The 27,830-nt window shown below is 36.8% G+C and overlaps 2 protein-coding genes and 1 long non-coding RNA gene across 6 annotated transcripts; 1 reads left to right on the plus strand and 2 right to left on the minus strand.

Annotated features, from left to right (window-relative positions):
* Nucleotide 1: 1 nt before the first annotated feature.
* On the minus strand, nucleotides 2-13,361 carry scarb2a (scavenger receptor class B, member 2a). Its single transcript, XM_058774835.1, has 13 exons — nucleotides 12,940-13,361; nucleotides 9,591-9,751; nucleotides 8,729-8,876; nucleotides 8,398-8,592; nucleotides 7,791-7,882; nucleotides 7,037-7,156; nucleotides 6,782-6,960; nucleotides 5,003-5,121; nucleotides 4,576-4,649; nucleotides 4,439-4,490; nucleotides 4,197-4,349; nucleotides 3,669-3,716; nucleotides 2-3,347 (listed from the first exon to the last, which is right to left on the minus strand). The coding sequence occupies exons 1-13, from the start codon at nucleotides 13,060-13,062 to the stop codon at nucleotides 3,216-3,218; spliced, it is 1,596 nt and encodes a 531-aa protein (XP_058630818.1). The 5' UTR covers nucleotides 13,063-13,361; the 3' UTR covers nucleotides 2-3,215.
* A 2,040-nt stretch (nucleotides 13,362-15,401) lies between these two features.
* On the minus strand, nucleotides 15,402-17,043 carry LOC131540248 (uncharacterized). The gene is made up of 3 exons (XR_009271232.1): nucleotides 16,925-17,043; nucleotides 16,087-16,154; nucleotides 15,402-15,466 (listed from the first exon to the last, which is right to left on the minus strand). It is a non-coding gene; the product is annotated as an uncharacterized LOC131540248 (long non-coding RNA).
* On the plus strand, nucleotides 15,762-27,673 carry zgc:158260 (uncharacterized protein LOC571389 homolog). Of its 4 annotated transcripts, XM_058774839.1 has the most exons (12): nucleotides 15,762-15,777; nucleotides 17,864-17,922; nucleotides 18,408-18,547; nucleotides 18,815-18,948; nucleotides 21,145-21,237; nucleotides 24,759-25,131; nucleotides 25,844-25,992; nucleotides 26,204-26,381; nucleotides 26,460-26,633; nucleotides 26,727-26,825; nucleotides 26,927-27,004; nucleotides 27,140-27,673. In XM_058774839.1, the coding sequence occupies exons 4-12, from the start codon at nucleotides 18,932-18,934 to the stop codon at nucleotides 27,242-27,244; spliced, it is 1,266 nt and encodes a 421-aa protein (XP_058630822.1). In that variant the 5' UTR covers nucleotides 15,762-15,777; nucleotides 17,864-17,922; nucleotides 18,408-18,547; nucleotides 18,815-18,931; the 3' UTR covers nucleotides 27,245-27,673. The 4 variants fall into 4 exon arrangements, with proteins under 4 accessions (XP_058630822.1, XP_058630825.1, XP_058630823.1 ...); XM_058774842.1 differs by lacking the exons at nucleotides 15,762-15,777; nucleotides 21,145-21,237; XM_058774840.1 differs by lacking the exons at nucleotides 15,762-15,777; nucleotides 17,864-17,922; nucleotides 18,408-18,547; nucleotides 18,815-18,948; nucleotides 21,145-21,237 and adding an exon at nucleotides 23,560-23,739.
* Nucleotides 27,674-27,830: the final 157 nt, after the last annotated feature.

Raw genomic sequence — 27,830 nt, forward strand, 5'->3', positions numbered from 1 at the left:
CTTGCAAGAATTTCAACATTTTTTATTTTTTTGCAAATAACACTAAAAATGTTTACAAAAGCATTGTAGAAAGATTTGTGCAGTGTAAATTATCAAAACTAAAAATTAATATTACTTGAAATGATTTTGCACCTAACATGACATAAGGATTGTCATTCTCAGCAGCAAAAAAACGCAATGCATCTCAGGAGGACACGAAGTGTTCAGTGTTTTTAAAACCACCCTCAAAGATGTTGTGAGGAATTTACCAGCCCTGAAATGAAGGCGGGGGGGGGGGGACAAAAACAAAAAAACCTGCTACACTGCTTAAACATGTTGCTACTAAAGCAAGTGAAATAAACAAGGATGTATGGCACTAAAAGCTCATCCCTGAAGGAGGGCATCATTCATCTAAGAAAAAAAAGGTTAGATTGCAAGTGGAAATTTCCCTTGTACCCAACATGGCACTATGGCAATCTTCCTAAGTGGAACTCAAAGACTCTCAGCCTTCCCTTTGTTATTCCAGTTGGACAAAACAGTGTGTTGACAGCTTGAGAGTTGTATAACAGGAGATCATTACACACATAGGCTCACACCCCACAGATACAACACAAGCCTTTCTCCATCGAAGTTAACAGTTTTTACAACCACATACACCGTTCCATCTCGAATTTAGGACAATATTCACTTGGTACTACTTCATAAATCTGAAGGAAAACAAAAAAAATAAAATTACGAAGAAAACAGAAATGTGTTTGACTCCACTTGAAATATTACAAAATAATTAAAAAATATAGAAATGAACCAGACCAAAGAAAAGACCTTACAAATTCAGATAATGTACATATCATTGAACATATGAATACATAAATATTCGTCTGTCTGATTACAAAACCTTTTTACTTCATTATAAAATTTGCTTTTTACATATCATCGTATTGCTATGTCAATACATAATACTGAGATTTTCTTTGCACTCTGTGGCAACACTTTACATCTTAAGTTCTTTGCTGTATTAAACACATTATAAACTCACATAGTATGCTCTGGAAAATATTTTGTGACTTTTTTCAAATTTTTTTTTTTTCTTATTTGCCCTTGCAGACAATGAGGTTCTAATGCTCTTGTAAATGGGAAATCGATGGCACTACAGCTATCTGTGTGGAAAGCAAACAAACCAGTTATCTACCAAACCGATGTAATCTTTGGTCAAGCATATAGGGGCAAAAGTCACCATAAGGAATCTGGAAACTGTATAGAAATGGCTCAGGTTCTTAGGTCTTTCATACTCAAGTCACATGTTGCGTCTCACCACAATAGTCCAGCGGGGTCTTTTACAGACAGTGCTGAGCAAAGACCATTTTTACATAAATGTATATACTAACTGCGCTGACAACAAAACTCAAAGAGCCTCTCCAATGGACTGGTAGATAATTACGCTAAAGCTTGAATTACTTTCCGTCAGTTTTGTTCACATACAGCTGCATAAGACACTGCACATATACAGTGTTTCCAGTTTAAACCTGGCACTAAATCCATGGCACAGGCAAGTATGCAATAGTGTGCACTGCAATCCACGAAAACCGCGGTCGCAATAAGTAACAGATGGTTTACGTCAAGTAAAAGTAACAAACATCAATCATTCCAACAAGCATCACCAAAATGGGAACGATTTACTGATACATACGAGTGTAACCGCACTCAAGGGTTATGGCAACTTCAGACAGACAACCAAAAAGATTCATTTGGACAAACAGAAACGAATAAGATGATTCATCTTTAGTGATATTTTGTAAAGTGTGCAGCTATCACATCCCGTTCAAGCTGATTTCAAATATGGCCTCAATTCATTTTTTAGCAATAGCGAAGGATCGAAATATCAAGGACAGAAAAAGCAACAAAAATAAACTCAACAGACAAAAGCAGTGATTCAAGTGCTAGAGTCTCTTTCAGCCACAGGGGGTTAATATAAACCAAACGTGCACAGAAAAAAGATGTGCAAACTTCACCGATAACCCCTCAAAAACCTGCTGGCCTTTAACCCCTTCCACTCTGATACGACTGTGGGTTCAGTGGACTGTAGTTGTGCTCTCGAGATTACAGAACAGACGTGTTTTGCTGTGAAAAGGGATGGACGTAGTTCTAAGTCCACCACTGATTGGCCAATATCTGTCTGACATTTCGTCTAGTTCCACCTTATACCTTCCTTTACCATGCAGCAGAATCACATTGTGTTCTTAAGTATTTGTAAGGCAGAAAATTTCAAGTCTCTCTTGTAAGTGTTCTACGCGTGTTGTTCGTTCATTACGAAATGCTGAAAGCTAGTACGATGTCTGTAATGCAATGCCTTAAAGGAGACTGTCTGACCTCTTTTAACAGCTATCATCACTGAAATGTTTCTGGCATCAGAAAAAACGTGACTCAGATACTATGAAATGAAGAGGACCGCTGAAGTCACTAGTTTCCACTTGTTGTCACTCTGCATCGTGCAATACGGTGGACAGTGACCCACCAGAGCAGTTCACCACAGTGTGACAAAAACATGCAAGCATTGACATGCCTGCAGAAATACACACATATAATTACACACACATACTGGTATGTACAATCACACACACACACACAAGTTCTGGATAAGACCCAGATTTTTGTTAGCATATTAGACCTTTTAACTCTCTAATACTCTTAGAGGAGGTAAATCAATAGTTTATCTGCTCATTACCAAAAGGTTTGACGTATGAAGAGCTGTGTTAGTTCAAGGTCTGCCTGTGTAGACCTGTATACAGTAGTGTGGGAAGAGATCAGAAACACTTTAAGAGCACAGGCTGCTGTGAACCCTTCACACTCTCTCATGCTGAAAGGGTTTATGACCCTTCAGGAACTATGGACTCTGTGAGCATGCAATGCATATATGCGTTTTCAAAAGGCAAGAGTGTGTGTTTCAGGCCTCTCAGAACTAGGCAACAGAAGCCTCTGGAAACCCAGAGACGGTTGTTTGAAACTGAAGTGGGTGCTTTGAGTTTATATATGTTTTGATTGAAGATATGGCAGTTTGAAAGGCCATGCTCAAGGAAACAAAAAAAGTCACAGGTCAAATAAGTGACCCTCGGCAAACGGTGGTGAGCGTGCGGGGACTGGCCCCTGAAGACGAATCGCACAGTGAGAACTAACAATATAAAAAGGGTGAAGAGGATAGACGTGATGTCCTCAAGTGAGACTCCACCAAGTCATCTTCATCAACACTTTTGCGCCTCTACTGGCGACATGGCGATGTAAGATCCGTTTCTCAAAGGCTGATTGGTGCGGTTCTCTGGCGAATCCTCCGCTTGGTTGCTCACTTGGGTATAAGCCGTTTCGTCCTTCACCGTCTGTACAGAACATGCAGAACCATTAGCCTGTGCATTGTTAAAACCACGTAGATAGATGTCAAAGTGAAATCATGTACCACATGGACTATGTAGATAAACATCTAATCTAATGCTGTGAAACACTGCAGAAGTACATTACAATCACCATGCAGGAAAAGCAATGAACATGATTTGCAGAAACAGGAGATATTATTCATATTCATATAAAAACTTAAATGGTCACTCATAATGCTTAAAATGACCAAATACAATAATGATACAACAAGCAAATTTGAACAAAATGAAAGCAAAATGTGTGTGTAAGGGAAAATGAAGACTTACAGCAAAAGAATGAAAAGCTTCAGTAAAATCAATACGTTTTACTTCATTCTGAATTGGAACAAAAAAAAAAGGGGAGGAAAAATGTTACTAGAAATGAAAACATAACAGCATTATGCATCATTGCCAGATTTCAAGTAAAAGTAAATTCTATAAAAATAACTTTTGAACATTAGTATATAAATGTGCAAAACATAACAATTCATAAGTTCATAACAATAGTTGACCAACCCAACTGATAATTACTGTATATTGCAAAGAAAGTCTACAATAAAAGAACACATTTCATCAAATAATACGTGCACTAGAGCACATGCATTCCCTCATGCAGGTGCATGCATGGGTATCGAAGCTAGGGTTAGTGCTGTCAAGGTGAGTGACGTTTAATTGACTTTCAAGTCTAGGGTGTGTATTTTAAGGGCTTTTCTACAGCATATTAACAGTTAATTTTTTTCCACGGAATCGTATCGTTGACCTTCAAATGAAATTTTTACTCTTAACGAGGCAATATAAAGCTCATACATTTTTTACCTTTCTCTGGCGGTTCCTGCAGACGAGGAAGATCAGGACCACAAGTAAAATGGCCCCCAGTCCCACAATGATGACTGGGAAGTTGGACACAACTGTTACAATCAACAGAAGCGTCCTCATCTGGGCTGCAGACCCATCGTCGATAGTTGCCGTCTAAAAATTCAGCAGAAAACAAAACAAATTAACTTTTTGAACAGGAAAATTGATATTCCGAAGGAAGCAAGGATGACATGAAAACTCACCTCGTTGACATACATAATGGGGAAAATTGTCTCATTCAGGAATTTTGTTTTGCTGAAAAGGAAAAAAAGGCTAATGAGACTTCCATTTTTTCACTACAGAACATTCTTTAAGTTGTTTTTGTGGCGATTTTACTCACGGGAAGCCAGGGACTCGCTTCAGTATGACATTGAGCTGAGCTCTCTTGCAGGCACGAACAGGAACCCCTGTGGTCTGCAGAAAAAAAGCAATGGGACAAGTTACTATTGGAAGTCAACCAATATTCACCACAATACACACAGTCTTTGCTCTGTTCCACCCGAAACAACTTGTGGAGTAAGACGAGTCTGTCCAACTTAATGAGTCAATTTTCCATCACGACATGCTACAAAAACAGTCACTGGGATTCTAGGTAGAGTTTGGTAGGTGCAGTTTCACATTCACTTGTGGTTATCAGAGTGAATCATTTTTTCCTGTCATGGTAAGGATGGGTGTATACTACTTTCAGATTATAAACCACAAGAGCCCTAACAAGTCGGTACTGTCGCTGTAAAACAGTAAAATCACAAAGCATCTGCACTGCTTACCGGGTTGATGTCGAGGTATGTTTCGTGTTCTTCCTCATTTGGGTTCATTCCTTCAATGGCTTTGATGTACCTCTCATCGGCTTGATAGAAATGAGGGAATGACACAACAATGGGTGCACCTGTACAGTGAAGGGGAAATGAGCATTAGTTGCTGTTCTTTTATTCAGATCAGTGGTTGACAATCACCCATCTAGGAAAGCTCTATGGTGAATATGCAATAATAACAACTTCTTTATCAGCTATTGCTTTATAATGGCTGGTCATAAAGACCAATTAAACCATAAAAATGATTAAAGTCATGTCAAGCCAAATTTAAATGTGACATACTACAAAATAACTCCATGACACTTATAAATTCACACACTTCAAAGTGATGGCAAAGCAAAACGACTGAACAATGTTTTTTTGGAAAGAATTTAAGCTCATTTATTAAATAAAATGAACATTAAAAACTGTAATGTTGTGAAATATTCTTACAATTTTAAATGACAGTTTTCTATTTAAATATATTTCAAAATGTAATTTCTTCCTTGCTCCAGTCTTAAAATGTCACATGATCCTTCAGAAATCATTATATTATGATGTTTTAGTCCTCAAGAAACATTTTTTTTTTAATTATTATAATAAATGTTGAAAACAGCTGAGGTGCTTGATATTTTTGCGGAAATGGTGATTAATTTTGTTCCAGAATTCTTTGATGAATGGAAAGTATAAAAGAACTATGTTACAAAGAAATTATATTTTAATTGTGTATTGTAAAAGTCTTCACTTCTCACTTCTGATCAATTTGTGTCCTTGCCAAATAAAAGTATAAATTTGTATTGCTCCAAATGCAAATGCTTATGTTTGTAAGTCATAAAGACATGTAAATGATCAACAAATGGAAAGCAAGTAAAAACGCACCACTTGCCTCAGTGGAGCAGGTGACTGTTCAGACTGCAAATCTGCAGTTTTTGACATTTCCATTATCTAAAATAACGTCCCTGCTGCATTTTCTGGAACTTTTTGTTTTTTTATGCACACTAACAGAAAATGAAACTTCCTCTTTTGTTGGCACATACTCGATGATAAGACGGCAAGAACATGAACACCCACCAAAAACACAAAATACTACTATTAGGTGCTTAGACTATCATTAGCTAAGAGTAATGTGTACCATATCGCTGATTTATATCCCAAATCCCATTCCTTAATAACTCTAAATATAACTATTAATGAACAGTCATGAACCCTTCTAGGAATGATGACTAATCAAAGCATGTGCATATTTCGACAGCTGTTTCCTATCATGAGCCCTCAAATGATAAAAGTGAGAGTTTACATTCGTTCAATAATAATATTAGCCTACTAGTTTATGGCGTAAACAATAGAGGCTGAGATAGCGTAATCTGTCAGAGGACACCTACAGTGAATCAAGTGCTTGAGTCATAAAACTGCACTACAAGTTATTCATTAAGCATTGAACCCTGATTTCCCTTTCATAGTCCAAGAGTGTGCAAACAAAAGCAGACCAATTTAACTTGAACTCAGGTTACGAGGCCACCAATTAGTAACCATAAACCCTGAAATTCAATACTATTTACACATGCTTGGTTTGCTTTGGTTGAATGTCAGTCTGAACTAGCTATTCAGGGCACCCAAATCTTTAGCAAACTTAGACTGCTTTACCATATTTAAAAAGTTATTTTCCCCATGCAATTCAAGGAAATTGCTTCTTTTGAAAACATTCCACACCTTTTTCACTGTAAAAACCTACTCCAACAAACACGACAGGCTTACCTTGCCGACAGACGCTGACTTTGAGGACTCCTTTTCCTAGACAATCCCCAGCAGGCACGCAGAAGCCAGCGTTACTGGGGTTCACATCTGGAGGAGCGAGTACATCTGAAGGAGGGGCGAAGCGGAAGGTAGGGATGCCCTTCACTTCTGTATCAGCCACGTAACCCAAATGAATGGATCTGCATGTAATAACAAATGTAAGCAACCATGTACAAGTAACCAAGTACCTTGTAAGTGTTAAAACATGCTACATACCGGCACAGATCAGCAGCAAAGATGTAGAGGAGCTCTTTCCTGGACAGGAAGGTGTGGAAGACACTGCCATCGGTACCATTGATCATGTTGCTCTGGTTAGACGACCACCAGTTCATCTGACTGCGAGTGAGAAAAGGAATAGATGTGAACATTGTTACGAAGGAGGAAAAGGAGGGTTTATTACGTATTTAATTCTCCATAATTCTAATCCAAAAATTTACACTACATTTTAAAAGTTTGAAGTCTCTTATGCTTACGAAGGCAGCATTTATTTGATTACTACAGTAATATTGTAAATTATTAGAATTTAAAATAGCTGTTTTATAAGGGGGGGAAAAAAAAGAAATAAATACTTTTATTCAGCAAGGACATATTATATTGTACAAGAGATTTGTTGAATGAATTTTCTATTCATCAGAGATTCATGTAAAATCAACAACAGCAGCAACAAAAACACAATTATTTCAAACTTTTGACCCGTAGTGTACATGCAGAATATTCTGCATCTCCAAAGAGATTTGAAGTTGTATTTATTGGGATATGGGTCAACTGAAATCAGGATATGGGGTAACTGAGAAGCGCAGGTGCTCTTTTCTTGGACTTTATACTTTGATATTGACTTATCTAGCATCTAATGCAGGCATGCTGTGTGTTTAACCCAATTTCCAAAGGTAGGAGAACAGACGCCAAGTGAGCATGCAAAAATTCTCACTATGTCAGTAAGGCAATGCAGATTACGCAAGCATTGAGGTACCTGATGCCATTCCACGTGTCAATCTTGCCGTAGTCCATGTAGTTCTTCTCTCCAGTGTGGAAGACAAATTCACCCTCGTGGGTTCCATTTTTCTGTGGTCAGCACATAAATTGAATTTAATATAAAGCCTTTAGCAGAAAATAAATCACATAAGTCACAGAAGGGTAAAGATGACTAGAAAGTCCTCAAAGAGTACAAAAATAGGTTGTTTGGCGGCCATGATATGAATGCAGAGTGAAAGACTAAATGTTTTATTAATGTAAACTGCTTACTCTCTGGTTCAAGGCACTGACATTATACCTAAGATATTTAATATCTGTCCTAAATCTAAATCATATATAATCCCAGAAGAAAGTCTAAAACCCATTAGAGTAAACCAGGCCACTGTGTCAAGCCTGACACACTGGTCAACATCTGCAGTCTATGACGGACAGTGTCATGATAACGTCACTTGCTTATCCTGTTCTGATCGTATATGTGCTTTAGAGCTTGCGTGTGCTACTTTGTGTTGGTTGCACAAATATATGACCCATTTAGGCCGCATTTTATCTCCATTTAGATGTTGTCAAACTAAGGCACTGAATAGGATGAAACTGCAGGTTCTTACATTGTACATAAGGCCGAAATGCTCATCCACTTCTGGTCTCATGGCGTGGAGTTTGGACAACAGCGGATCTTTGAAACCCCACAGGACCTCATGGACTGTGCGATTCATAAACACCTCGATGCCCATGGATCCCATCCACATAGACACAGCAGTCCTCAGAAAGAAGGAGTAGGAGTTTAACTCGTTCATCACGGCCTGAAACAAGAGGGAAAGAATTCAAAAGCAAATTCTTTGCATTTGGATGAAAGATAATCAGTTTAACAAATGCTACAGGCAGACTAAATTTAAATGCAAATGATTTGTTGCCAATGCAAAATAAAACCCTTCTTACAATGAATGGAATGTTAACCGTTATCACACGGTCAACCTCAGGATCTCCCGATGACATGTTGCGAAGAAATACAAAGCTCTTGGGATTTGTGGCAAAGATTTTCGTCCCATTCTCAAGGAAAGTGACATTTTCCCTGGGTCGATATTCCCTGATAATAGAAAGAAGCATTTTATTTAATTTTACAATCAAGCCAGCATATATTTTATCAAAAATATAGTAAAACAGTAATATTATAAAACACTACAATTTAAACAAATCTGATTACTAATTTAATATATATATTAAAATGTAATTGATTTCTTTGATGGCAAAGCTGAATTTTCAGCAGCCATTATTCCAGTCTTCAGTGTCACATGATCCTTCAGAAATCATGCTAAATCATGATTTGCTGCTCAAGAAAAACTCTTTAGTATTATCAATGTTTAAATTAATCTTTTTTTTTTTTCTGGATTTTTTCATGAATAGAAAGTTGAAAAGAACAGCAATTTTTTGAAACGGAACTATTTTCTATCATTATTCATGTCTTCACTGTCGCTTTTGAGCTTTTCAATGTATCCTTGATGAATAAATGTATTAATTTCTTTAACAAACGCATATAATTTGCAAATAACAACAATTTTACAAGTGCATGATAAATATTTGACATTTAGTTTAAAGTGAGTAGGTGAACGTTTCCGGTTTCGTATCTACTAAAAGCCCGAGTCATTTCTAGACTTGTGACAACAAGTTTAGCACCCTGACAACAGACAGTATCGTTTAGAAAACAAAAAACTTCAGACGGCCCAGAATCATGAAAATGAACATCTGAATATTGAGTATATTTCAAGACTGGTAAAATCACACATAAAGATGTGTAAATCACCTGTAGGTATATGGCCCTATTTGAGTGACTTTGGGCTTCTCCTTCCCAGCCAAAAACTCATCTGGGTTGGTAACATTGAAGAAGAAATACTGCATGTAAACAGGTGGTGGAGGATTTATCCAGCCCTCCAATACTCTACTGTTCTCAGCCAGTGTGATCTCCTGTGAATGAAACAGAGTCAGAGTTCAAGAGAGAGCACCAAAGGACCAGAAAATGCTGTGTCTATTCAAAGGGGTTTGCTGAGTTTCAATCAAATTTAGGGAAGAACGAACACAAAAGCTGAATGCTGACTGACGTTTTAACTGATTCAGTGTTACAGAAGAGGAAGAAAAACATCAACATCAGCGATCCACGACACACGTTTCTCTGCTATTTGAGTTTTCCATCAGAACGTCGATACAGCAGTCCCACTTCTCACTTCTTGAGTGTCGTGATTTGAACTCAGACTGAGGAACAAGGTTTATTTTGACACAACAAACTAATTTCAGAAGAAATGTCATTCATGACTACATGTGACAGCACAACATTTTGCAGTAATAGACAAAACGAGGCTCCAAAGGGTGACTCGTGGCAAACTCATAACATCCAGAAGGTTTTAGTCCAGAATGCTGCCTTGAAATGCAGATACTAATATATATATATATATATATATATGGTATCTGGAATCAAAAGTCATGACTTCAGCAGTGGAGCAGAGCAGACGCTTCAAAACAACAAACATCACGGCCCCCCTTCACTGGACCCTCAGCGTCTCAAAGGTGCTTACAGGAAAGTGATTTGCTAGAATCACTAGTTAAAGAAGCGCCTTAGGTTGGGAAAAAAAAGTAGTTTCAAAATCCATCATTCTAACATATAATCTGTGTCATAATCTGAAAATCACCAACTGGTTCACGACAAACTGTGCGTTAATTTGACATTATTACGACCCTGAGAAAAAAATAAAGGTGTCTTTGTTTATACAGGTCATATCATTTAAGAGTACAGCTGTCTTTTGTTTTTCTTCTTCTCACATGTAAGCTCTGAATGGGATCTCTGTCATTAGGAGGAACCCTGTGCTTTACCATAAAGTAAAGTAATGGTACAGAGTACTAAAGAAAATCTGTAGCTATTCAACTTGTTCAACCATGTGTAGTGAAATCAGTCTAAAGCTTTTCTTTAAAGTCGCGTCACACCCATTGACTCTCTTTTCTAATCTTTCATGGTTTCTCAGGAGGTTTGTCACGGCATATTTTCTTTAACCCACACTGACAACAGTTGTTAATTACGCCTAGTTAAAAAAGCATGATTTTAGTCTTGCATTTTAGCTTACGGACACCAATTAAAGTTAAATTGGCTAAAAACACCAGACCACACCTTAAGTACATATACGCTAAAAGTTGGGGTCAGTAAGATTTTTTAATGTAAGTCTCTACTCTCCAAGGCTCCATTTATTTGATTTTAAAATGCTGTAAAAACAATAATATTGTGAAAATACTTTTATAAGCTGTTTCTGTTTTAAACTGTTTTCTGATTTACATTACTGCAGTATCACACAATCTTTCAGACATCATTCTAATAGGCTAATTTGGTGCTAATTTATTATTATTGTTATCAATGTTGAAAACTGTTGTGCTTTTTAATATTTTTGTGGAAACCATGAAATTGTTTGTCAGGCTTCTTTGATGAATAGAACGCCCAGCATATATTTCAAATATATCTTTAGTAACAATGTAAAAGGAATCTTACTGACACCAAACGTTTGGTAATGTACATGATTGCGTTCTTTATAGCTAATTAGCTTTCTTACAGCTATTCAATGGAATGTGTTTTTGAATATTACTAATTATTTAAAGATTACTTACATACAAAATGAATCACACGATTACAAAAACTACTGCATTAACCTCTACACACAGCCGCGTGCTCAACAACCTTGAGAAGAGAGATTTTGAAGGTCCTAATGGACATCAAACTACGTTAGAAAATGTTCAAAGCCTTGATAGAGCAACTACAGCCAAGGTAAGAAAAACAACAAATGTTTGTATTTAGATAGTGAGATCATTTGTCCTTTACATCACAAAATGCCAGTAAAGCAGATACCAGAGCCGGTCTTCTGCTTATGAGGGTACCAGCAAGTGGAAATGATATTTTTATAAATAACTGACAATGTTGTACCAAAGTCCTTACACTGCCAAGAGGTGCAGATTTTAGTGAATTAAATGTAAACATTAATATCAATACATTCATAAGCCTATGTCAAAGCCTGTATTTTAACTTGAGCTATAAGCTGCTGCGAAAGCAGCAAGCAAAGGAAGTATTAACTGTCAAAAGAGATAAAACACTGAAGAAAAACTGCCTCAGAGCTACATACTGTGTCACATACACAAACTCCTTAAACATGCCTCTCTCTTTCCACACCCTACTCAAAAGACACATATCACCCAAGGGCTTGAAAAAAATGTTTTGTTGAGAGAACTTAAGCCTGACAGCTCAATGTGACATGTTTGAGTGCCACAATTGACTTACTGAATATGAAAAGTGCACAGTTTATAAGGCTTTGAAGCAACTGTCAATAAATGGTACAACATCCGGCAAAGTTGACTTCGCCCAAGGACCACCACAAACACCCACCCATGAATTCCAGGTTAAGGGAATCACACTGAACACTGAATACTACACTTGGTTAAAAATACTGAGGGTGGAGGTCAGAATTCCAAGTATTTTTTCAAGGAGAACCGGCAGAGACCCTCCCCCACAGCCACACATACAGCACACCTCCCCCTGCCATATACATGCTCCGTGAATGAACAGCCTTTCCCGTTACATTAAAGAGGAGGAATTCTCTCTCCGGTATTTTGCAACGGGAAGCATTTCATTCGCAGACAGACGGACAGCACCACTGCTGAGCTGGGTTAGAAAGAGGGACGGGGGGGAAAAAAAGTGTTTTCCGCAATATGATAGGCTTCGTGGTCACAGACAGCGACCAACCCACTTTAATCAGGGTTACTAACAAACCCACATTTACATCACGGTAATTTAGTATCATGTTTTGACCACCTACACGCTAAAGAGGGGGCATTAAACGGCCACAAGGCAGGTTTTTAGTCTACGTAACGTGAAATTGTGTAGTCTGGGTCTCACCGCGAGGAAAACTTGTCTCCCACGTAACGTTACAGAACCATTGAAGAGATTAATATGACAGCAAATAGACTTGTTTGTCAAATGATTTCGCAACGCTTGCATCAAGTGATATTAGCGTGATGCTCAGAAGCCTCGTGTAGGACAAAATTAGCCCTGAATCACTTTAAAAGCATGTTTTACAGCAGAACATGAGCTTTTCGTAGAATTAAACACTTTATAAACGACTTACCTTTTTTATCCGTTCCTGAATCATTGTTTGGAAGACTTGAGCCACCAGAAGGGCGATTCCCAAAATGAGCAAATGAGCGCACACGATCCCGGTTGCGTAAATGGCACAGGATCTTCTGGTCATTTTGATGTTTGAAATTGGCTAATCTGTAAAAAAAAAAATAACACTATTCTTTCTTTCTCTCGTTCCGAACTTCTACTGGAGAACCTCCCGGTATGTCTCCGTTTCTTTTTCCCTGATAGTCTCAAAGGCAGAAAGGTTTTCCCTCGTCTATCATTGGGAAGTCAGCGTTCACGATCCCAATGATGTGCGATTAGCGGGAGTGTTTCTCGGATGCTGAGATAAGAGACTATCAGCTCTATCGCAGAGGAACGGAGCTCTCCTCCTCCTCCCTCACTACTAGTACATTCAAATGAGCCAGTCATGCATGAGAAACACAGTTTTTGGAGCGAGGGGCGTGTTAAACCTCCCTCGGAGCTGAGGTCACAATTTAAAGGGGTTTTCAAAACGGATTTATGTGTGTGCCTGTCAGAATGACAAAGTAAACATACAGCACACTTCTTACTGCCCTGACGGAATTTATACGTTAAGAAAAAGACAAATAAGTGTTTTTACTAACAGCAAACATACAGAACGGCAGATATAATTCATGTTTCGATGTAAAGGTGTACAACTTCGTATCTAGCCTGATCCCAAATGCTCTAGCAGTGCATTTAATGTATTAATATAGTACATTAAGTGCTTCATTTGGATACATGTGCGGTTAAAATATACAAACTTGTCATACAAACAATAACACTGCGCTGACAAATCCACTGGAACAGACGTTACAACTCAGCGGGACGTTTTTGTGTTTTTAAAAGACATCAACCCTGAGACCGTTAGGTCTTAATTTGAGTTCCGCTATCTACTGTCGCGTCTCCTTAAATGAGTAGTGAATGAACATGAATAATGGGCGGCTCGCAAGGTAAGCGATGATTGTCGCATCTCTTTTGTCCGAGGAACTCGCGATTCTATTGGATGACGTCTTCCCGGACCACCGGTCTAGGACCGCCCCCGGAGGAAGGTGATTGGCCGAGGGCTCAGAAGTGCGATGCCGAATTTGATCGACTGATTTCGGGGCGGAGTTTATTTAAAGGAAGCCCTCAGCTCTGAAGCACGCTGCAAATCTGATGTTGCTCGCATCCTGCAAGTTTGATGAAGATGTGGGTATCTCACTACCACAGAAAATAAAGCTCTGTGTAAGATTTTGAAGCTGTTTTTCACTATTATAATTCATTATAATTTATTTTTTTCGATAAATTTGAAAATATTTTGAATGGGCTAAATCCGAACCCCAATTGCTAGTTTGGCCATATTTAATGTGCATTTACATTTTTTCTTGTTGATATTATGTTACAAAAATCAAATATAACTTTTTGGATATTTCTTAAAATATACCAGGCTTACTGTCACTTTATGAGTAAGCATAACTCCTAGGAAATGGGTGTAGTTTCTAGAGAAGCTGATTTGAATTCATGCATCACTGGAGTAGTTTAGAAGAAAACAACTGTGTATCCTAGGAAACTGAATTACCAACATTAGTACCTATTTTAACCCATAAAAGGACTGGAAAATACCTCAAAGACAGTTACTTTACTGCTGAACTTTACTATAACATGTAACAGATATCAGCATACCTCGAGGTCATTGGCCTTCTCACGGCAGGCTGCCATGTTACTGATAAAGATGGTGAGTTGGTGCAAGAGTTGTTACACCAAGACACTTGACATAGTATTTGCAGGGAAACTCTTTCAGTATTTTTCTCAGAAATTGGGCCCACTTGCACTTTTAAAAATAAAGGTTAGGTTTTTGCGGCGAAAAGCTATTTTGAACTACTTTCTACTTTCAGTGAACGGTTCTTAAAAGAACCATGTTTTTTCTTGGTGTGAAGATTTTTTAAATTTATTTATTTTTTTTAACTATTTGTTTAATGGAAAGATTCCATGAATGTTAAAGATTCTTCATGAAACCATAGGTGTTATAAAGAAGTTTTATTTTTAAGTGTGACCCTCCCCCATCCTCTCAAATGCCTGCATCCCCTGGGGTTAAACAAAGCTTTATTTTACAAATGTGACAGAATGTTCATTTGACAATGTCCCTGTAGGACACATTTAAGCTTTTGAGTGCTTAATATTATCATGCAAAAAAAAATAAAAAAATTCCTTAAGGTAGTCATTGAGTGCACTCCTCAGAGAGATGAATTTATTGTATGGCCTATATGTTTTAACAGTAAAGCCACATCACACATCATAAAGTAACTATGGGCCTGTGATATAGTAAAGTCATAAAGCTTAATCAATCCACTTTAACCATACTTAATTGTGAACTGTTGTGAACTTATTGATAAAAGACAAAGTTAACTGTAAGTTAAACTGAAGGAAAAGACAGTAATGCCAAACCTGATTTGCCTACTGCTCCAAGCGGGTTAATGTGACTTTTATCAAAGCTCTCTTGGGGGGTTAAGGATGCTCAGGCCAGAAAGCATCTGTGAAAATAAGAGAAGTGAAAACAAATCACTATAAGCACCAGGAGGTAGAGGAGAAACATTGCTCTAACAAGACTGTATGCCTTCACAAAAGTAGAGTTAGTCTCAGTAAACTTTTATGAATGGATTATGTCAAATCAACTGTAATTCAAGTACATTGATTCAGTTTCTTATTACCCACAATGACCATTTAAATTTATATAATGTATTTATTCAACTACTGTTATATGGAAACATATAAACAATAAAAAGTTAATTGTGACATTTTATCTCATAATTCAGACTTTTTCCACCACAGAGTAAAGAACAAGGTAACTGCGGCTTTTTATCTCACAAGACTTTATGTATTATTTTTGATATTATTTTATATTTCACAATTCTGACATTTTTCTCAGAATTCTAGAAACTACTAACATTTTAGACTTTTTTTCTCAGTATTGTGAGTTTTTTCCAAACTGTAAGATAAAAAGTTGCAAATTCCTTTTTCTTTTTTTTTTTTTTTTATAACTTCCCTAACTATAAATGTCCCCAATACAGACAAAAACATTACTTGACAAGTGAATAGCATGACTTGGTGACCAGAATGTATAGTTTTAAAATAAAGAAATATTTTTTTTTACATGCCCGCCTGAAGACTTCTGTGCATGCCGCGTGTGTTGATGACGCAAAAACTGCTTTCTGTTGCATCCTGTTGAGTACAGGAAAAGGAAGGGTTTGCGAGGGCTATGTAAACATTTCCTAATTCAACATCTTAAACTTTACTTATTTATTTGTTTAGTGTTGTTTTTCGCTCGACACGTTTAAAAATGACCACACATTAAAGAGGAAGAAAAAGAATAACAAATACATCACACAAAAAACAAAACAACAACAACTCCATTGCAGGAGTTGAATGAACGTTTCTTTTTTCATTCAAAGAATGACGAGCCTTTTGAAAGTCAGTAGGTTTAGGCATGTTGACTATACAATATCTTTATCTATAACCACTTTTATAAAAGATATCATCCTATTGAGCAGTAGCAAGCAAAGCCATTCCATATCTTAACTGTTTAACTGGAACGGATAAATAAATCACTGATTACCTAAAATGATGCACTATGATGTTGTAAAATGTGAACAGTGTACAGTGCATCCATGTTTCTTTACTTCATAAATCTGGTTAGCAGTGTTTTATATTTTTGTCCACCTTGCCACTTTTTTTTTTTTTTTTACACTGCATGATGCAATATTCCTTGACATCTATTTGTTGCAATGCAGTAAACTACATACATTTTTAAAGCTGCTCTTCTTCCTAAACCCACTTGTGGGAGAAGCTCAAAACATTTTTAGTTTTAACCTGAACTTTACAAATGCAAACTGCGAATAATACAACCATTCAAAAAAATACAAAGGTCTTTTATATAAAGATGGTTTTGAACATGTTCTGCCATGGATTATAGCAGAACATAATTTTCTTACGTATATCCCCTTTGAAGATACAGAGCTTGTGATTGTTGGTCTGTTGATATGACCTCTGGCACAAACAGTGAGAGAGTCACGTTCTCTGTCTGCCCCTCCTTTCACAAAGATGCATTTTCACTGGGTGCTGCACTTCTGCATATGGAAAAAGGCAGGACAAGTTTGAACAACAGGGAAAGAACAGCAGTTAAATATGTTTAATGCCTCATAAACTAGCTTTTAAAGCACTCTTGTACATCCACCTTCGTTTTGTTTACACCTACCTGGAATGGCTTCACTTTATCTTTATGACTTTCCTTCTTCTATGGAACACAAAAAAAGATAAATCTCAAAGTGTTTTTGTCCATAGACTCTTACACTGTGTGAAGAAAAACTGTTGAAATAACAATCTAGCAATTTGGAACTATTTTACATTTTGGCGAATTAGGCTAATTCTTATTAATGTTTCGTATGATCTGCTTGCGCCCCCTATGATTATGTTTAGAAGTGAAACTTCATGCTTGCTTTTTTCCTTAAAATCGTATGGTTTTGTACGATTCACATTGTACAAATTCATACAAAGTTATCACCTCATATGTGCGGAAGCTTGCCAAGGGATAAAAAAAAAAAAGGTTATGGCAATTTTTTATCACACTTTTTTTCTTGCAATATCTCACAATTCAGACTTTTTTTTTTTTTTTAAATTCTGAGAAGTCATTGCAAGAAATGAATTTAGAATTGTGAAATATAAACTCACAATAGTGAGCAAAAAGTCAGAACCGTGAGGTAAAAAGTTGTAGTTTCCTGTTTTTTATATTTGTGTTTTGTGGCGAAAACAAACATGTAAACTCAAAATTCAGAGAAAAAAGTCAAAGTTGTGAGATATAAACTCAGAATTGCGAGATGTAAATTCGGAACTGTGAAAAAAAAAAAAATCAATAACTCTTTATTATTTCTCAGAATTGTTTGGCAGAAATGGGCTTCCATATGGGCCTGTAAAAGCTTGGAATGACATGAGGGTGAGTAAATGATAGAATTTTCTTTTCATGGGTGAACTATCTCTTTAACCAGTAACAGTAATGCCTGCATAATGTGACTGATTTAGTGTACAGTCTTGTTACTTAAAAAATGATGCACTTTGTGCCATCCGATGAATTATGTATGAAGGGAAGAAAGTTGTCTGTAAATGAGACAGCAGGATAGTCCTAGAGCATAAGTGTCAGGAAAACTAAACAAATATAAACTGTGGTTGAACCTGTTCCTCCACTCAAGGAAACCTGGTATCAGGCAAATGTGTCATTCAATTTACCATTAAACAAACTATAACCTAATCTGTGTTTTTCTACATGATCTTTCTCATTGTTTTCAGTGTTTAAATGTTCAGTTGTTTTACTACAACCACATAAAACACTATTTGAAGTCTCATCAGTCCCTCTGGATTTTTCATTGGGATACAGTGTGGAAATGCAGCTCTGTACAGGATGGTACAATGTGTTTGTTTCAGCTCCTAACAGGCTCTTGGCACCGTCCAGGATGGGCTGGTGCAGACTGTGGTTAAGGAATGACTGTGGGAGTAGTGAGAAGAGCCAGACCTTTTCAGGAGATGTGATTGATGTTGCCTCACACCATTAAGTACAATGGGAGGTAAAGAATGCTGAATTTATATTTGTGAGATTCTATTCTGCAGCTCACTGAGGCCACAAACGGCCCCTTTATGAACACTGTGTAATTGCCAGTCTTTTTAGCTTGTCGCAAAAATGAGAAATAGGAGGGAAAATAGAATTTATTTCAGAGGGAAGTGTCTTGATAAATGATTCCCTTCATGTATAACATATCAATAAAATGGGCTTTAAAATATTGGCCTACAATTAGGTGATTTTTTTTTCGTGTCTGTATTGTTCTTTGTTTAAGGTAGTGAATCTCTCACGGCTGAGAGAGAAGTTACACAACTACAACAAACCATTGTTTAAACATAAGGAATGATGGGATTCGGTGGAGGGAGTGGACGTGGACTGACCACAGATCCAGATGACTTCAACTATCAGGTTTGTCTGAAAAAAGAACAAAAAGTATAAAAACAAAAACTGAAGTAGTAAATTCTTGTAAAACATAATCTTTGTTTTATTAAAAACTTCATTGATGATTTACTGATTTAAAGTAAGTATAAATAACACAAAAGGATTTGAATGCTCCCTTGAGGAGATGTGCATGTTTTGGGAAGCTGAAAGTCATTATAGTGATTCCGCTACCTTGAATCTCTGGAAAATGTACAAGTAGGACCTTTTGATTTTTACCGTAAACAAAAAGGTGATTGGTATGTTTCCGACGTTAACGTTTCCTTCCTTTGTCTTTGTGTCGACCACTAGCCTAACCTTCCCAAATGATTTGTGTTATCCTGTTACTTTGTCCTTGAAAGTTCTTTATCATCAGATCAGTGTTTTTAATGTCAGCCAAAGTTTAGCCACATTTCAAATAATAATAATAAATGTTTCTTGAGCACCAAATCAGCATATTAGAATGATTTCTGAAGGATCGTGTGACACTGAAGACTGGAGTAATGGTTGCTGAACATTCAGCTTTGCCATAACAGAAAATAATACATGGTAAAATATATTTGATCAAATAAATGCAGCCTTGGTGAACATAAGAATCAATTTTTTTTCAGCTGTAAAAAAAAGTGAAACCCTCTACATGTTCTATTGCCGTTTGGTATCTATTCTACATTGGCTGTCCATTTAACACTCAGATCATCAAAGGGACCATTCCTCCTTTGTGTGTTTTGTCTCAAAACTTACATAAGGCATTTGTCCTTTGTGGGAAACTGAGCTCCCCAGTTTCTGGCACATCACATGCTCTGATAAATACTTTTCATAGGGTTTGGCTCTGAGGAAATTCCATTGGCCCTGTAGGGTTGCCCACTTCTACCTGTCTCAGCAGCAGAAGTGAACCCTGCATGGGGAAAAGGGCTCTATAAACAATTACCACTGTTCTTCTGTGTTTTCTGTTTGGCTAATTTCCCCTGAGTCTGTGCAAATGGAAGAAACATCCCACTCAGGGGAAAATTCAAATTCCAGCTCTTGCTGCTCCAGCATTTTATATTTAAAGACATTTTACATATTTGATTTTTGCAATACAAAATGGGAGCAATTTAATATACATTATTCAAAAGTGTGTCTCTTATTCTCATACACTGTAAAAAAAAAAATCCGTAAAATTTACAGTAAAAAAACAGCAGCTGTGGTTGCCGGAATTCTACCGTAAAATATACGGTAGCAACATTTTAGGTTTTACGGTTTTAACTTAAATTTACAGTTAAATACCGTAATTTCATTAACTGATATAATGTTAATATACCAACCTATTGAAGTACTGAAATCTGTTTTGTACCTTTGAAATATACTGATAACCACCAAATGCAGGTGGTGATGAGAGTCACATGATGAACCAAAGCCCATCACTAGCAGCTTTTAAATAATAACATATATAGAAGGTGCACAGTGTCATTCACACAAGCACTAAACACCATCATGGTGAGACTCATTAAACTGAAATATGCAATAAACATTAATTTAACAACATTAGATGTAACATACAACCCTAATAAACATAACTGATAAGAAAAAACTAAGAAGAAACCTAGTTATTTCAAAGAAAAAACATCAAATTCAAACAAAATTTGAAATGCAATGCAGGGAATTCTAGGAACGTTAATTTACGTTTTTTCCCTGTAAATTTTACATTCTTTTTAGCTTCCAAAAGCGGTATTTCACCGTAAAATTGTCTGAAATGTCTATTACAGTTTTTCACCATATATGTTAGGGGAACTTACCGTTAACCATTTAACAGGTTTTTACCGTAGCTTTTTCAGTTTTTTACCGTTAAAATCACGGTCATTTTTTACAGTGTAAGACTGCATTTATTGGTCGGTAAATACAGTAAATATTGTGAAATATTATTACAATTTAAAATAACTCTTTTCTATTGTAATAGATTTTAAAAGCTGAATTTTCAGCATTTCCTTCAGAAATTCTTTGATCTAAAAAAGTTCAAAAGAACAGCATTTATTTTCAATGGAAGTTTTTGTAACATTCTAAATGTCTTTATTGTCACTTTTGGTCCATTTATTCCATCCGTGCTGAATAAAAGTATGCTGGCTGAGGGAGTGTAAGTGTTAAACAGATGAATAAACTATGGAGTGAAAGGGATTTGATCTAATGTTCAACTCCTTGCTGGTTGTATAGGGTGCACCGGGCTACACCCTCAACACACACGGATTCCTGGAATCAGTCACGCCACCACGTTAATTCTGAACAGTCTGTGAAGTTTGTTCTACTGTAAGTGTGTGCAGAACAAATACATAGCATTTAAATTTACTTTGTGTTTACTCTCACAAATGTTTAAAAGAGCTTCTATTGTAGGTGTCACGCACAAGCGTCACATTACTGCAGATGTCAAGACATGCTCACATGAAATTAGTCAGCCTTACTTACTCATTTTGTTTGGGAAGGAAAAGGAAGTTTGTTGAACCTTAAAAAACTTCCTTATCGGTTACTGGAAGCTTGGGTTTCACCCGGATTATGCATATTGCATCTTAAAGGAATAGTTCACCCTAAAAAAGGAAAATTTGCTCAGAATTTACTCCATCCAGGATTGTTTCTTTATGAGAACAGATTTGGAGAAAGTTAGCATTACATCACTCGCTCACCAATGGATCCTCTGCAGTGAATGGGTGCCGTCAGAATAAGAGTTCAAACAGCTGATGAAAACATCACAATAATCCACACCACTCCAGTCCATCCATTAACTTCTTGTTTATTATAAACACACAGCTTTTCACTTCACAAGTCTTTTATCCATAATAGTGCTTTCTCCAGTGAAAAAGTTGTCTGGTTTGAATCAGGACAGAAATATGCACAGATTTGGACAAGCAAAATAGTCCAAAACAGTTCTAAGCAAATATGGCAGTAGATTTTGATGTGAAAGGACAACAGCTGATGGACTTTTTCATTGGAGGAAGTGTTACTATGGATTATAGACCTTTGGTATTTTGTCTAAAGTGACAGTTTTACATTAAAATGTGTTAATGATAGATTTGTTTCTTACAAAAATGCAGCTTTTCACATCACGAGATGTTGGAGATGTATGGATTACATGTGGATTATTGTGATGTTTTTATCAGTTTTGATTCTCATTCTGACGGCACCCATTCAATGCAGAAGATCCATTAGTGAGCAAGATGCTAAATTTCTCCAAATCCAACAAAAGAAAAAAATCTCATCAGCATTTTGAATGGGCTGAGGGTGAGTAAATTTTGAATTTAAATGGATAGTTCAGCAAAAATGAACATTTTGTCATAATTTACTGACTATCCAAACCTATATGACTTTCATTCGTCTGATGAACACAAAAGAAGGACCACCCCCACCAACAACATCAAAAACACTAAAGCACAAAATATCTTATTTTCCACAGAAGAATAAGTCTACATTTAGGAGGATATGAGTAGCTCTAAGTGAAGTTTAACCTCAAAACAGCTACATATGAGAAGATCCCGTGATCCAGGCACATAGAACACATTAAGAATGAAGACATATCAAAATTCTGCCAGCTCTGATTCATGTTATTTCTTCTTAGAGATGATTCTCCACTCCCGGAACACTTAATGCACTCATTTCCATATTTCAAAATATAAGCTGACCCATTGCCAGAATTTAATGATGATTTCTAACAGCCGTGCTGTACTTTTCCCAAGGATCTAATGTAGAAAAACTTCTAAAGCTGATTAGATGAGAAAGTTTTAATTACTCTAAAAGGGTGTTCACCAGGGAATGTTTAGATCTCCTCCTGCCCAGGACATTACTGTAATGTTTGGAATAGCCCAACAGTATTTTTCCACAGCTGTTCCATAAACAACATTGAACTGCCTGAAGAACAGGGCATCCTCTGTGCCGCCCACAGGTCATTAACCGTCCCCTCTTATTAAGTGTGAACTCAGACTGTAACCATGTGCCTAATTTGAATTTAGTTACGTGAATTATTAACTTACAGTATCATGTCCAGCTCGAATGAGTTGATGGATCATTAATTGGTTTGACGTTATTTGTGAGATTTGAACAACAAAACTGAATGGTGCCAATAGAAGGTTCCTAAGCAAAATCTCACTGTTGTTGTTTCCACATCCTGCTAAGAGTAAATCATTCATGCAAGAAGTAAGTCAAGCAAGCTAATCAAAGCAAAAATTTCAAAGGCAAAAACATCTCTTTACCCACAAGTTCCACTGCTGTCTCTTCCTGTTCTTTGCACTTAATACAAAAAGCGGCATTGTTTTAGGGATATTGCACAAGACCGCGAATATTAATGATAATAAACAAATCGACACATTTATGTCAACATTTCAGTGCACTCATAGGATGAGCATTCAAAAATACATTGTGAAGTAAAAGTAAAAAAACAATTTCAGTGAGAACCACAGTAGTGTTTTTAGATACATATTCAGCAATTCAAAAGTTTATTCTATAATAATTTTCGGTCAAATAGTGTTCCTATCAGCTGTACCATTATCACAAAGCTCCCTCTTGTGGTTTAAACGCTCCCTTCATCTTCAGTGGAGGCACTAAAAGAACTACAAGAACCAGAGCGTTGTGCTGCCATGGCAACAGAACCAACTCACCTCACTAGTGTCCGGATTTTACCGTGACTTTCAAACATGGGGATAGTTTAATTACGTTGTGTTGATGAACACAGAGAAAACGAATCGTTTTAAATATAATACAGAAGCATTATACGAGCGAAATGTCTTTCAAAAATGGACAGGTGGAAAACATTAAGTTCCCCTGGTAAGTTGCACATTTTGCGACCGCAATTTTTTCCCCTCCATTAATTCCAAAATCGGTTATAACTAATGTGTTACTAAAAAAATACTTTTTAAATTAAATTGTACCAACTTTTAACATGAAAAACTGTGGATTTAAGAAGACTGTTCCAGGTTTCCTTCCTTTTTCCCTTAGGCTGTTCGAAACGGTTCAATAAAAACAGGTTTTCTAGTAAATATACACTTTATATTAACTAATTCGCCTATTAAACGTTCTAGCTGACTCTCATGTTTCTCCTGGGCAACGTCTGACCATCCAGTTAGATTCAGTACTGTTTGTTCATTTTGTTGCCAGTGCAAGATCCTCAGGCCATTTAGGATTACATCACTTGCTCCCGAATGGATCCTCTGCAGTGAATGGGTGCCATCAGAATGAGAGGCTGATAAACACATCACCATCATACACAAGTAATCCACACGTCTCCAGTTTATCAATTAACATCTTGTGAAGTGAAAAGCTGTGTGCTTCTAATAAACTAATTCATTCCCTAATCACAATATTGCTTTCTCCAGTGAAAAAGTTGTCTGGTCTTCAGGGAGAAATATGCAAATATTAAGCACCATTTACAAGCGAAAACAGTTCAAAATAGTTCTTAAATATGTTGATGGATTTTGATGAGAGAGGACAGCAGCGGATGGACCTTTTCACTGGAGGAAGCATTATTATGGACTTGTTTTTTGGAATTGTATTATGGAAGTTAAAAAGTCTTGATTTATTTGTTTATTACAAACATGCACTGGAGTGTGGATTACTTGTGGATTATTGTGACGTTTTTATCAGCTGTCTGGATTCTCATTCTGACGGCACCCATTCACTGCAGAGGATCCATTAGTGAGCAAGTGATGCAATGCTAAATTTATCCAAATCAAATTTATCCAAATCTAATCTAGTTTTCTTTTTTTGGGTGAACAATATCTTTAAGTGACAGAGTTCATCTGTTACTGCATAAAAGGAATGACAACAACTCTTGTCTTTGTCTTCAGGTTTAAGGAACGGCTAAAAACAAAATATCTCAGGGATCTAAGGCAAAAGCAACAGTTATCTGGGTCATTAGATAGTCGCAAATGGCGCTTTTTATCCCCAGGCCTGGATGATTTTAGAGACGGTTACCCAACAGCCCATAAAGATCTTTTCACCCAGTGTAAGAGTGGACCCTCCCCTGCAGTCTTTGGGATGCCAAATCACGCTTGTTCAGTGAAGTTCCCACAGAAGAGACTGACTAAAAATCAAGTGTGTTACTCAAAGCAGAATCCCCAGAGTCAAGCTCAGCGTGAGTTCATTGACGCTGTCGAGTACAAACTCAAACAACACCCCCTGGCCCTCTATCCTCATCTGGAGAGTGGTATGACACCAGAGGTAACCATGTTTAATTGTAGTCATTATGATTTAATTATTTTATGCATGTAAATACACTTCAACTCATGTTAAAGTTGCTGTTAGTCATTTTTTAAAATACCACTTATAAAATCCTATTAGCTGACAAATATCACTGAAGCAGGGCACAATTTGAGAAACGAATTTCTGACAGCCAAAACAGATAAATGAATCAGAACATGGCATATTTAGCCAATCAGAATCTACAATCTCTTTGAATATTTGAACTTTTGAATATTTAAAAATTATATGAACATTTATTATTTGTGTTATTTTACCCTGATATTAAACCACAAAAACTAACAGTGTTGCAGTGGGTTTTTTCTAATACAGTTGCTTAGGTAGTGACAGTAAATTTGACAACTTTCTCTCTTCTGACTGGTGTAATTAATTTCTACAGATTTTTCCACTCTTGGAAAGTCATGGAAATTAAACAGTGGCTTTTTCCTGCCCCTTTTTGTGTTTTTTTTTTTTTTTTTTTGAGCAACCACTGGAAGCTGAGGGAGTGTTTGTGAAACCCGTTTAGAAACAGTCCTTGTTTTGCGATTCCATTTGGTACTGCTAGTGGTGCAGAAGCCTCTAACAGCAGCAGCTTTAAATATGAGAAGAGACAAAGCAAAGAATAATACATGTAATATTAATTGCAATGTACAGTATAGAAAATGCATCCAAATGTATTCAAATTTTTCAATAGCTATTTGATCAGGTGTTGTCGGTCCTGGATCCTGATATGTGCACGAAGGCAGAATTGTCCATAACCTCTCCAATGGAGCATCTAGAAGAAAGCAGTGCACATTGTGAAATCTCAACTCCGGAGACTATAAAACCACCCATCACCATCAAGTGATTTTCCTTCCTTCTTCTTTTGAGCACATGTTACTGGTTTTGGTTCTGATCCCATTCCAAAAATGATGAGACAGGCCACAATTTTAGGTTAAAAACGGTATTCCTATGTCAATGTCAAATTTCATTTGGTAGGTGACCAGACAAGTACATGTTATATACAGTATATATTGTAATACCATTCCTGATACTCTTCTCACATTTCCCCAAGACCACAAGAGGAGAAATGTAAAGAGGTCAGACCAAGAAATCCTTATAAATGGCAGCAACTCAAAGAAACTTTGGGTGTCGAAGATCAGACGGCAAGAGTTAAACACCTACACTCTGTAGTGCAAGAAGATGAAAAGCAGATGATTATCAAGCTCTTCTGTGAATGGATTACTTCACTGGTAATATTTCTTTATGTACACATTAAAGTACACGGATCAAATATGAAGCCTAAAAGGTTATTTAACCCCTTATCTCAGGGTGGAGAGACCAGTGATCTGACAGAGTCAACCATCTTGGATCTGTTTAAAAGTGACTATGAAAAGAAACCCTCCTTGACCTTACCTATTAAGAAGACTCATCCTAATCAAACTCCAGCAAAACTCTCCAGCTCTGTAGAGGAACATCATAAAGATGCTAAAGAGTTAAATCAGGTTGTGGAAAATGTTTTGGTCCTTAATGTTTAAATTTTGTGTTGTTTACCCAAAACTGTGGATCAATAAGTCTCATCTATGTTTGTATGGCAGGTCTATAAACCCAAGAGACCCCAGGCTGCCAATGATCCTCTAAGAGCCCCAGCAGATATCACAGGAGGCCTGGACTTTGAGGAACAGCTGAGTGAGAAGGTGACTTTTATAGCATCTTTTAGTTATAAAAGGAGCAAATAATGTGACAGCTGATGATGAGACAACCCAGTGAGGTCCATTCATATTTTACTGTCATCTAGGATGAAGAGCTGAAGCAGATTCATGGCGTTCAGGCATTCAGAGAGTTCATTATCAACAAGGGAGTGAGAATGCCGAGGGTAATGCTGTTCACATTCAAATGAATTTATAGCTGGATATTTTATGAGATTAAATTTGAATTGCATTCCTTGTAATTAAACATATTGTTAATTATATAATAAGAAATAATTATTTTATTCGTGTCCCATGTATAGTTTCTCAGCACTATCTTCTCTGAGGATGAACAGAGGAACAGCATTAGAGGCTCAAACACCGCAGGCTCCACTTCATCATCATCTAAAGGGAGAGCTGTCCATTAAACTCTTTAAATAATATTCCCTTATGTTGTTTTATTGAACATCACTTCACACATTCATGGATCAGCTGCTGAGTGCAGTTCCCCAGACTACAGTTTTTTGAGATTAAAGTAACATTTTACCCCCAAGTCAGATTCTGCATTAAGTCATCTTACGATCAAAAAAATCAAACTAGGGTGTATTTGGCATGGTTCTCTCTTCCTCTAGTTTTCTTCATTCATTCATAAAATGTTCAGTGAAAAACAAACACTGTGTTCTCAGCATCCTGGTGGGAATTACAAGGGCTTTCTAAGGATTTTTAGGTAAACAGCCTGAAGTCTGCTCTCATGCATTCTTCCATGCTAATGAGCTGCACTTGACTGAGTTCTACATTGTCTTCTAGTGTTTTCAGGAAGAGAAATTTCACACTTCATTAAAAACGAAATAATTTGTTTTAGAAGTCCTCTTTTATAATATATACCACTATAACATCTACAGACCTTCCTGTTACTAAGCCCTGCCTTCCTTGGCTACAGCCGCTAACTCAGACAAGCTTGTCTGTGAACAGCATCAGCAGGAAAATGTGCTAGTAAAATAGTAAAAATTGGGC

Source organism: Onychostoma macrolepis, chromosome 05, assembly GCF_012432095.1.
Source record: "Onychostoma macrolepis isolate SWU-2019 chromosome 05, ASM1243209v1, whole genome shotgun sequence".
Taxonomy (NCBI): domain Eukaryota; kingdom Metazoa; phylum Chordata; class Actinopteri; order Cypriniformes; family Cyprinidae; genus Onychostoma; species Onychostoma macrolepis.